The sequence below is a fragment of the Augochlora pura genome, chromosome 11 (genome assembly GCF_028453695.1).
Source record: "Augochlora pura isolate Apur16 chromosome 11, APUR_v2.2.1, whole genome shotgun sequence".
NCBI classification, from domain to species: Eukaryota; Metazoa; Arthropoda; class Insecta; order Hymenoptera; family Halictidae; genus Augochlora; species Augochlora pura.
Genome location: NC_135782.1, coordinates 13,124,429 through 13,135,969, shown reverse-complemented (window position 1 = coordinate 13,135,969; position 11,541 = coordinate 13,124,429). Strand labels below are relative to the sequence as shown.

General features: G+C 51.4%; 1 protein-coding gene across 2 annotated transcripts in view; it reads right to left on the bottom strand.

The window, feature by feature from the left end:
* Positions 1–1,893: 1,893 nt before the first annotated feature.
* Positions 1,894–11,541, bottom strand: part of Tet (tet methylcytosine dioxygenase-like) — a 220,543-nt gene continuing 210,895 nt past the window's right edge. For both annotated transcript variants that reach the window (XM_078194910.1, XM_078194911.1), the window contains 4 exons: positions 10,903–11,256; positions 10,504–10,731; positions 10,274–10,428; positions 1,894–10,195 (listed from right to left, as the gene is read on the bottom strand). In XM_078194910.1, the coding sequence (XP_078051036.1) occupies positions 7,552–10,195; positions 10,274–10,428; positions 10,504–10,731; positions 10,903–11,256 (3,381 nt within the window). In that variant the 3' untranslated portion in view covers positions 1,894–7,551. The remainder of the gene's footprint in view (positions 10,196–10,273; positions 10,429–10,503; positions 10,732–10,902; positions 11,257–11,541) is intronic.

Here is an 11,541-nt window from a genome sequence, read left to right as displayed (position 1 = left end):
TATATATTTATATATTTATATATATATATATATATATACCTATATATATATATATTTATATATTTATATATATATACCTATATATATATAATTATAAAACTTATAATTTAACTTACGACCATCTATCTTTAAATCGTCAATATATTAGATTTTCTTCTCCCGTTCGTCGCGATTACTTTTTCATCGTTTAATCACGCGTAAATAAATATTCATAAATACATTTCGGCCCGATGCGGCCGGGACCGTTCTCTCGATGGATTTCCTACCCGGTGACCGGTATCTTTTTCATTGTCGGCCGAGGTGTTCCCCGGCGGCGCTATCGTTGCGCAGCGTCTCCTCACCGTTCCGATCGCGGCAACCAGGCCGAGGTGGCCGGATTTCGAACCAAAGGTGCAAGGCAGGGGTGCGCGACACGCCCCAGGCGCCACCGATTCGCGGCGGGCGGATTGCTGGGACGCGCTGCGGGCGTTTCTATACGGCCGCCGCGTCACATGGCCCCTTCCATGCTCCACCCACGTGAAATCCTACCGCTACGGTTCCTATTCTCCGTTCGAATAACGCGCGTCTATAATAACCGCAGCCTAGTCGATTTTATAAATAATCTAGCTCGCGTTTTACCGACCGTGTGAGTGAGCTCGCGTTCCGCGTCGACGATCAGGACGCCGAGGACGTGTAAATCGATCGAGACAACAACCTCTGACCCGCATCGCGGCCCGAATTTCGATTTAAAATTTCTTCGTGGTTCTTTCATCCAAAAATATATGTACACATATGTTTATCGGTGTATACGTAGCGCTATATTCGTATGCCCTATTCTTTTTTTCCATTGTTTTCTTTTCGGGGCCTCGGGGGGAGAGGGGATGCATTTTGGTACGAAAAAGTGCAAAAATTCCGAGCGAGCCGATCTTCGTTATTGTTTCGGTTTCTTTTATCTATCGTCGAGTACGCGTTTCTCTTCGGCGATGCGCGAGCCGGCCTCTGCCCACCGAATCGATCGTTCGAGCGTTTCACCATTTTCGAGATCGTGCTTTTCGAGTCCTTTTATGAACGACTTGGGAAAGATGATATGTAACGCGTTCATTGTATTTCGAGAGAGAGAGTCCAAGTTGCTACCGTCCACTGTGTTTTAATTACTGGTCCGTCCAGAAGTCGAATCACTTTTTCTTTCATCGCTTTCGCTAATCAATTGTTAATTGAGAAAATTGAACGCGAAGACTTGTTACCGAGAAATCGCTCAGCGATGATTCCTGTGCGCAAGGGTCGGCGTACATTTACGTAGTCACGGTCGCACATTTGATTTCCTTCGTGTATAACAGTAATAATAATAATAATAATAATAATCATAATAATAATCATAGTAATAATAATAATAATAGTGATAATCATAATAACAATAATAATAATAATGCCGTACGTTTTTCGCAGGCTCGGCATACGTTGTTACAGAAATGAAAACCATTCGCCCTTCTCTCCCATCCGTTTCCTGTCCTCGGGAAAGGGCGCGATCACTTCCCCCGCGGCGATCGGACAGCCGCGCACAACCAGTCGATCTACTATTATTACTATTTATCATTTTTTTTTTGTCGGTCGACTCGCATCGAATCGAACACCCCTATTGTTTCAACCTGCGTCAATCGTTTTTCATAAGGCGGACATGAGTGTTTTTCACAATTCTTTCCTCCTACTCCACTTTTGTTTCCTCCCCTTCTTTTCTTTTCTTTGTTTTTTATTATTATTATTATTATTTCACCACGCGAGACAGAATATACAAACGAAGTGTATTTCCGGCGGTTTGTAATTCTTCACTTTTGTATCTTGTCGTCGTAATTACATCTATATATATTTATATATAATATATACATATATAATATATATATATATATATAGTGGTATATAGTATATATATAGATAAGTTCGCTACAAACTATTTAAAAAATTTGTTCTTCCTCGCTTCGCTTCGCCAACTTTCGCACACCCCCTCGTCATCGTCATCGTCATCTCCTGCATCATGATCATCATCATCTCCTGCGTCATCATTATCATCACCACCATCGTCATTGTCATCATCATTATCATCATCATCATCGTCAGCGTCATCATCATCATCATCATCATCATCGTTCCGCTACTTCGCTCCAGTTATCGTTACTACTATTACTTTTATTTATTTATTTATATCTTCTTTTTTTGTAAGCTTTTCGTAGGTTTTTTCGTACAAAACAAAATGGCATCTTTTTGGCATTGGAAGAAAAAATACAGTTTTCAACCTCTTTCTTTCTTTCTTACACGATCGCACGCGCTCGCTCTCTCTCTCTCACTTTCTTCCTTTCTCTCCCTCCCTCTCATTCCGTTCTACACGCTGAAAAACTCGCGACCCTCGTAATAGAAATTCTCTCGTTCTCATCCCGCTCTCTTTTTCTCTACGCAGCGGCCGTGTTCTACCATGGAAACGAATTGTGATCGACTGCGATCGCGGACGGCGCGCGCGACCACCCGTGTCACTGTGTATACGTGTGTGTTTATGTATGCGTGTGTGTGTGTACGTGCGCGCAACAGCTTAACCGCCTCAATAAATCCCGGCCGTCGCGCGCGCGCGCCCTTAAATTTCTAATCCTGCTTCTTTCCCGCTCTTTCCCCTCTCGCGGCATCCAGCTTTAATACTATTTTGGCATCGTCGCGTCACAATCCCGAGTTCCCGCCAGTCCCTGTCGCGAAGCAGAAAATCCGTAAACGAAGAAAAGAAGCGGCAACGACAACAGCCCCTTATTCACCCGTTCGCCTTCCACTTCCGCCCTCCCCCTCTCTTCGTCCCTACAATCGAAAAATAGTTGTCCCTCCCGTCCACTTGATCGCGCGTGGAAGCGACACACGATCGATCCCCGTTAATATGTCCAAAATCCGTCGATCACGACCGCGAAGCTTTTTTGGAAGAGGTTATGTTATGATTACGTTCAACCGCGTGTGCCAACGATCGAGCCTACGACGCAGCAGGTTCACGTGCTCGACGCAAGTTTACGGCACGAGGGGCCCCGACTAAGAACCCGTAACAAACGGACCCGAGCTGCCCAGCTAACGGCTATGTCGGTCACGTGGATGTCGCGCACACGCGGCACTCGCGTCCGCTCGTTCGCCGTGGACTCTGTGTGGAGCACACGCCGATCGCAATCGGGAAAGAATCGTGCGCCAGTGAAGTGTGATCGACGGTTTCTTCATGGTTCCAGTACACGGATTCAACCGAAAGGAATTTCTCGTCGCATTTGAGAAGATTCCGTGCTTGAAAAATTTTGTTAGTCAGAACGTTCGTTCGCACTCGGGTGACGATTCTGAGACACTGCGGAAATTACTACGTCACGTCCCAAAATAATTTTTATATTATAAAGTTCTAAATTTAAAAGTGTAACGGTTGTGGGAGCCGCGAGATTAAATTTCATACGCGTAAAATATCACGTAAAATGTAAATATTGTAAGAAAAATCATTCTAGATTTGTAATTAAAATGACATCGGCAGCCATTGAGGGCAGTCATTGGTTATGACTTAAATTCAGTTGAAAATAATTTATCGTCGCGTTTGAAAAGGCTGTGCTTCGAGCATTTTATCCGAGAGAAAGTTTGACCATTCGAAGTTATTAAAAGTCCGATTAAAATTCAACAAAGAAGAGTTCGTCGTCGCGTTAACTTCTACGTTTAGTTCTCTTAAAATTATAATTATTCTAAATGCAAAGAAAATGAGAATCATTTGAAAAACTATTCCCTACAAAATCCCCCAGCAAAAGAACCTCATTGAACGGAACGAAAAGGATGATAAATAAAAAGAAAAATTAAATAGATTGTTCTCCACTATAAAAATTCATCACTGAAGTGATTCATTAGTTTTTCTTTCAGTGACCATAAAGTGCCTGGAATTCGTCATTCGTAAAATAATTCCAATGCGTTGCTGTTTCCGCGCACCTTCGCGTCCTTCTAGGTTATGTTTCGAAATAAATATAGGAACCGTTCCAACAATTAAAACCGTAACACATTTAAAACCTGAAGCATTGTAGCTCGATAATTGCCGGTGACATTACTAAACGTTTCGATTGTCGTTTGAAACTATGGAAGAATCGTCAGCAGTACGAAACGGTGATCGCGCCGTTGTTGGATTTTCCGGAGGATGTGTTCGCGGCCGGAAGTCGCCCCAGAGAGCGTCGGGATGAGAGGAAACGTGCTCGCCGACCGGTAAAAAATCCGAAATAGTCCCGCCGTCGAAAGGTCGGCGAGACGAAAGAAATGGACGTCGAAGATCTCGCGGGACAACTCGGCGTCTACCCTGAACGGATCGATCGGGACCTAACCTCTTCCGCCAGAAAGATTTCCGCTTAATTGACTGGCCGTGATCGAGCCGCGCGCGCGAGCGGAACGCCACGCCGCGGCACCGATCAGGATTAAAAAATAGATATCTGGCGAACGATCGATCGCCGACTTCCCTCCTCGTCGTTCCCAAACACGATCCAAGGATCCAGGAGTTGCGCGCATGAACCAAAAACCGGAGGCGCGATCAATCCCGATCTGGTAATCGAGACCTATTGCGGACTAGCGTGAGAAACGTCGAGCGCGAAACTATTTTTCCCCAAAGAAACTATAAACCGCGCAGTGCTGCGAGCGTCTTGGGACCACATGGTCCCCGAACCGGGCTGAACGAATCGACGGCGTGCGCGATTAAAAAACTGAAGAGAAAGAGGACGGGAGAACAGAAGAACGTGGCCAACGGAAAATAAAGAGACGAGGACCCAGAAACGAACTAATAGAATAGCAACTAGAACAACACGTTTCATCAAGAACTTAATTAATAAATAATCGATTAAATTAGATTATTTCGCTAATTATTACTGTTTTGCCGCTAATTAATTATTATTACTACTACGTTATGATAATAATGAATGATAATATATTAATGATTCTTATAATACTCCGATGGGCGAGGGTCCCGGACGCGTTCCTCCCCTCTCTGTGGCGTCCGTGCCGGCGAAGACGACCCTCTCTGGCGACCGGGCATATCCGGCTCGGTAGAATCCGCTTCCGACCGCGCCGGCCAGAGGGCGTCTTACAGCCGAAACGGCGGAGGGGGAGGGGCCCGCGTCGTTTCGCGAAACAAGAACGATCGTCCCGCGAACGAATAAATAAATCGTGGTCGTGTTATAGGTTATACACGGTGCTGTCCACGGGAGACGAGTCCAAGAAGCAAACGGTGCCCCCAACACCGCGCGAGCTGGCTCGTGGAGGGGAAAGGCGGCGCTCAAGAGGTCCCCGCCCGTGGACAGCGCCGGATTAGGGTTGAAACAAGCTAAGATCTCGGACCGCCCTGGGACCTTGACCCTGTCCTCTCTCGGCTACCTCTCTCCGTATCGTCTCGGTCGCGGACCTTGATCCTCTATCTGGTCTAACTGACAGACTATTCGAACAGTGGAAACGAAGCAGAGAGAAATGGGGGAGAAGCGGAGAAGAGAGAGACCAGTCGGGCTCTGTGACTCGAAGAAACACGAGCGGCCTCGAAGGGGCTGGTGAATAGGGGATGAATATTCGCAGACGCGAGGACACAGGGGGCGGGGAAATACGACGCGGGTCGTCATCGCGTTTGGCATCTGGCACTCTCTCTCGAACCCGATGGAACTACCTACCGTCCTCCTCGCCCGCCGTGGAGGGACACTACTCGTCTCCCTCTACTGTCTCTCGGAGAGGGGCCCGTCCCCCAGGCCCCGAAAAACTAATATCCGGACCCCGCGCCGGCGGGGCCAAGAGCTAGACTCTAAAAGGCTTGAAAAATACAGTCGGAAGAACTGTGACTGACCAAGAAGACGACAACGAGAGACGCACACGCTCCCCTCTCCCTCCGTACCGTTGCGCGCGCGCGCCTGTCTACCCCCCACTCCCTTCTCCCCCTATGCTCTCGCTTCTTTCCTCCCTTTCGACTCGCCCGCCCGCGCGCGTCTCACCTCTCCTCGACAATTAGGTTAGATAAAAGATGCTTTGTACTCAGCGCCGACCCGAAGGACGAGAATTGTTAGTAATTAATTACCGCGCGTGCTTTACACGCGCCCGTATAATATAGTTCCGTGTGTTTTCTCCTGTGTGTGTGCTCCTCCTATCCGCATGTGTGTGTGTGTGTGATCCGAGAGAGCCCGGGGGGGGGGGGGGGGGGGGGGGGTCTTCACTCTTAAACGGTACACGGTAATGAGATAGAGCCTACGTGGGTGCAAACACGTGCAAAAAACGTTTACAAATAAATACGATGATTAAGAAGCGCAATGTACAATAGGCGAACGAAAACAAACGAAAGGGAAACAACGTAGAAAGACAGAGTGAGAGAGAGAGAGAGAAAGAGAGAGAGAGAGAGAGAGAGAGAGAGAGAGAGAAAGAGTAGGAAATCTGAGATGAAATTAAACGTCGAAGATTATCGTTTAATTACCTTAAAAACTTGAGATCATTTTCGCGTGTGTACGTATGTATGTGTACGTGGTGTGTGTGGCTTTGTCCCCGTGAATGATCAGTGTACACGTGTGCGTGGATAATATGTTCGTCTCGTCGAGATTGTGCACACGACTTTTCAAAAACGTCCCTCCTTCCTCGCGGATGTTGTGAGTGTGGGAGGATTTGTTTTGCCCAAGGGGGTGCTGTGTCTACCCTGCCCGGAGCTGTTTTCCTAGGGTGAATCGCTAAATAACCGAGAACAATGTGCGGCAAAGAAAAATGGCAGATCAACGACCCGTCTCTGCGTGACTATACACAATCGTAAACTGGCTTTGTACAGGACATTTGTACCGGCTTGAACCGCTCTCGTCGTCTCTCCAGGCTTAGACTAGCTAAATACGATCACGACTCTCTACTATCGACACACGAAACCTCGTCGTTGCGAGAAAGGAAAACACATGTACAATCTAAACCGTTCCTCATTCATCCACACGGTGATCCACACTGGCGAAGCCCTCGCAACGAGGGCTGTCGTGACCTGTTCTCTCAGCTGCTTCTCTCTCTGTATCCTCTTCGGCGTGTTCCAGACGCTGGATCGGTACGGCAAACGTCGACACCACACAACATCCATGATTCGTGTAAAAGATCGGTATCAAAAAAGGGAAGCCCCGATTTAAAACTCTCTCCATCCGAGTCCGTTCCTCTCTCGTTCCCGTATTCGTCGTGCGCCTCTCCCAATGGTTTCTCCCCTCAGGTCTCTGTTTGAGCCTCGTGCTCCCCCGCAAAAACGTGAAATAGAAAAATGGCAGTGCAAACGTGTTGTGTTCTCGTGTGTGTCGGTCCCGTTGTCCAACGGCTGTATCTATAGCCGTCTCTACTGGACGTCACGATGGCCCGTCGAGGCAGCTCTCCTCGACGGTTACTTTGATCCCTTCAGTAGTACCGCTTCTCTCCGGCTGCTCCCATCCTCCTCCTCCTCTTCTCGGCCTGGGTCCGGCGGCCTAGCGTCCTCTGTCGACGCGTCCTCCAAGTATCAGCGAGATCGACCGAACGAGTCACCGGCACGGTTCATCATCGATGGCTGGAACCGTGGCCACCGACGGTCACTCATCCGATGGCGCCGCCTTCCTGGTACGGGCCAGTTATCATGCACGGATGCATGGGGAACAGCGTGGTCCAGGTCATCGTGGTGTAGGTCGGCGACCTCATCATGTACTGCGAGCTGGGCACGTTCGGCACGTGGGGAATGGGGGTGGCCTTGTCGTTGGTGATGGTCGTGGCAGGACTGTTCGGCGTCGTGGGCGTCGACGGCTGCTGCGATGTGGTGGAGGTATTGCCGCTGCTGGTGGTGGCAGTGGTGGCGGTGACGCCCAGCTTCCTCAGCCGCATCTTCTCTTCCCACTCGTCCCAGCCATGTTTCGGTCGGTTCAGGTTCCGGTGCTGGTAAAACACCAGGCTGATCCTGGTCGGATTAAGCCGGTTGGGCTTCTTCAGAGCCGTGGTAGCGTGCATCTCGTGCTTGGCGCATTCGAAAAGCACGCTGCCATGGCCCAAGGCGATCGCGACGCCGCCCATCTGCGAGTCCTTGAAGCACTCCTCGTTGTCGGAGTAGTCGGCCACCTCGCCCAGAGGCTCAGCCTTCGGAGGTGGCTCCGGTATCACCGGAAAGTACGGCGGCGGCCCGTAAATGTCCCATCGAGGAGTGTCCCATCTGGCCCAGCTTGGGTTCAAGCTCTGGTAAGGGGGCACTCCTTGATAAGGATACTGAGGCGAAGGAAAGCAGGCTTCCCTCTTCGGCTGCTGATAAAACTGCGGCGGGTACTCGGCCGTCTGGCCGTGGTATGGCTGATGGTAGTTGTAGCCTTCCCAGGTGTTGGAGTAGGGCTTGTCGAAGACGGGGTAGGTCGGGTAGCCGTACTGCGGGAAGGACGCGTGCGGATGTCCGAGGCCGGGCATCCCGTGAAACTCTTGCACCTGCTTCACCTCCTCGGGCCATGGGAAGCAATTGGCGTTCGTGTTAGCCGCGGGCTGCCTGGTGTCGTGGTAGCCCTCCTTCCCCTTGTCCTCTGACCAGTCCGGCCTCCTCTGATTCACCTGAGGTCCACCGCTGCTCTGGACGTGGTTGCTCGGACTATCCGCATACGCGTTCCGCGCTGGATCCTGCGGCTTCAGGAACGTCCTATTGGAAGAATTTTGATATGTATTGTCCGTGGGGTTCTGGCTGGACGCAGTCCTCGACGGAGGCCTGCCCTTCGGCACCCGGAACGGCGAGGGGTCGGACGGTGCCTCCCAGCAGTGCTGCTTCGACTGGTCCGGCTGCTGCATTCTCTCGTTCCAATTCAACGTTTTCTGATGATCCACCGCCGGCTGATGGTTCCTCTCGACGTGCACCTGACTACTGTAGCCCTGCTGCTGGTCCGGATACCAGGGCCCCAACATGTTCCAACCCCCTCCCCCCGCCTGGTCCGACGGCGCCGGTGACATCTGATTGATGGCCGTCTTCTGTTCCGGTTTCTGCTGATGACGGTACTTCCTTTGGTCCACCGATCCGTAATTCTGCGGTTCGTTGTGCGGCTGGTTGTTCGGGGTCAGATGCGCGGAGCTGTGGAGCAGCAGGTCCGGATTGCCGGCACCGAACAGCTTGTGACTAGCGTTGTTGTCCATGCAGGAGGACACCGAGAGCCCGCCGCCGGAGAACACGTCGTTGGGGTCGTTGTGATGAGCCTGGTACGGAAAGTTCCTCGCCGGCTGGACTGGGTGGGCCGGATAGTGTCCTTGGACCCGGTTCGGGAACGTCTCGGCCTGCGACCTCTGAGCCTCTAAGTAGTTCTGCGTCACGACGGGATACTTCTGACTAGAATCTTGCGGTAGCTTCGGGAACGGTAATTTCGATTGGTCGCAGGCCTGTACGACGTTCCGCAGGTTGTTCTGGCCGTGTTGCTGGCTCGGACGGACCAGCACGTTCCTCTGGTCCAGGTGCGGCGTGTACGAGCCGATTTTCGGGGACGCGCTGCCCTGTCTGTTGTCGTAGACGTTCTGATAGCTTCTGCCGGCCGGGTAGCCGGCCTCGGGGTACGAGCTCCTCGGCGACGCCATTCTCTGGTCCTGCGGCACAGATGGACAGCCCCTGGGTGACATGGCGTAAGGATCCGCGGGGGTCCCAGCGTGGGAGCTCCTCGGTGAAATCGGATGCGCTCTCGGTGAATGGGGATAGCAACTCCTAGGCGAGTCCATGGTGGAGTTCGGCAGGTTCCTGGAGCCGGGTCGATGCTCCTCCTGGGAGACCGCGCTTCTAGGCCTTGTGTCGTCCAGACTGGTGCTGTCGGGGTCAACCTTCACGTCCCGCTCCAGCCCGCCGAACGAGTACTCGCCCCACGGGTTCAGCCAGTTGTTCTTCCGCTGGTCGAGCCAGCCGTTCCTGCTCCACTGTTGTTCGTTCTGGTAGCCCCACCCTTGGTACATGGACACAGGACTGTCCAGCACCGTCGACGACACCTGGGAGCTCTGCAACTGCGCGTCCATGCCCTCGAACATTGACGCCATCTCCAAAGACAGCTGCGGGTCTCTCATCTGAGACCTAGCTGGCTCCTGGTGGCCTGGCCCGCGGTTCTGATCCGAGGTTTTCTCGTTGATACCCTTCGAGCCATCCTTCTTGCTGCTAGCTGTGTCCGGCTCGTCCTCTTTCCGCTTCTTCCCATGCCGCCTGCACGGTTGAAGCGGAACCGAGCGGACCCTCACCTCACAGGGGTATCTGTAAACCGATCACGTGAGCAACATTGTTACTCGCCCAAGAGCGCGCCAGAAGCTGCCTTCTCAAGTTCCAACTTACTTTGTCAGCACTTCCACGTGCCCAGCCCGGACCTTCTCCTCTTGCACTTCCTTCGACCCGGTCTCGTCGGTGGTGTCCATAATGTAAAGAGGTAGCACGTGTAACTGTTCGTCTTCCGGTTTCGATATCGACCGGTGTTTCGTCAGCGTCACCACCTGTTTGGGAAAACCGATCTCTCTTGCAATCCGCCCCGATTTTATCAGCCTCAACGCGTCCGTCGCGCTACTCACCACGGTGCATCCATTGTTCATGTTGTGCAGGTCACGATGAGAGTGCGCGCAGAAGTCGATGCAGGCTGTGACGCCGGAAAACGGTCGGCCAGGTTTGAACCCTAAACGGCATTCACTCGCTTCGCGTTCGAACTGCGTTTGATTGTTGAAGGCTTCTGGTGCAAGGCTGAGGTAAAGCGGCGACAAAAGCGTCGCCAGGACGTGCATTCTTTCTTCGACTTCTTGCTCCTGAAAAAAGCAGCAGGTGGCGCCGCCGTGTTAGCGAGTCGCGCAACATAATCTAATTTCGTATCGCCTCGCCGGATACGAAAACCGACTTGTCGTTGCGACCGAACCGAAAACCCCCTCCCTAAGTTCGGCACCGGTGAAGGTGATCTGCTTTGTTGACGGATAGCTCACCTCCGATCGTACTGACAGTCGAAATTTACGGACGGTTTTGCTTCTGGCGTATTTGCAGCCATTGTAGTACATGGACCAGGAACAGCCAAAGGAGAAGCTGGCGCCGCAGGTGTCAGGATCGAGTCCTTGGCAGGCGCAGGTCCTCGGCTCGTTGGTCCCGCATCGCCTGGTCGTCGGCAGACCGAAACGGTTCAGTTTATGGCTCAACAGTGAATAGATCCGATCGGCCTCGTGGGTCGGCACGCCCTCCCAGGCGACCATCGCCACGACGATCCAGGCTGTAGGGCACTTGTGGCCTTGGCGGTGTTTCACTATGGTCAGGATCTTCTCCTCCAGACCGGATCGTCGGATTATCTAGCGAATCACTGATATTACAATCACCATCACCAACGTGGACCACAAAGAAAGAGAGAGTGATACTCGAGCGGACGATTCAAAGCGATTCGCAGGTGGGATCGGGTTGGGTTATGTCAGGTGATCAGGGTAGTTTTCAGACCTCAGATTTCGAAGAAAAATGTCAGTTTATTTTATTCTCTTACGTTCCATCGTGAGTTTTACAGATTTTTTTTTTTCATGGTACTCGGTCTCGAGTTGACAATATATTAAGTGTACTTTGCTATAGTTGCTATCCGGCGGTCG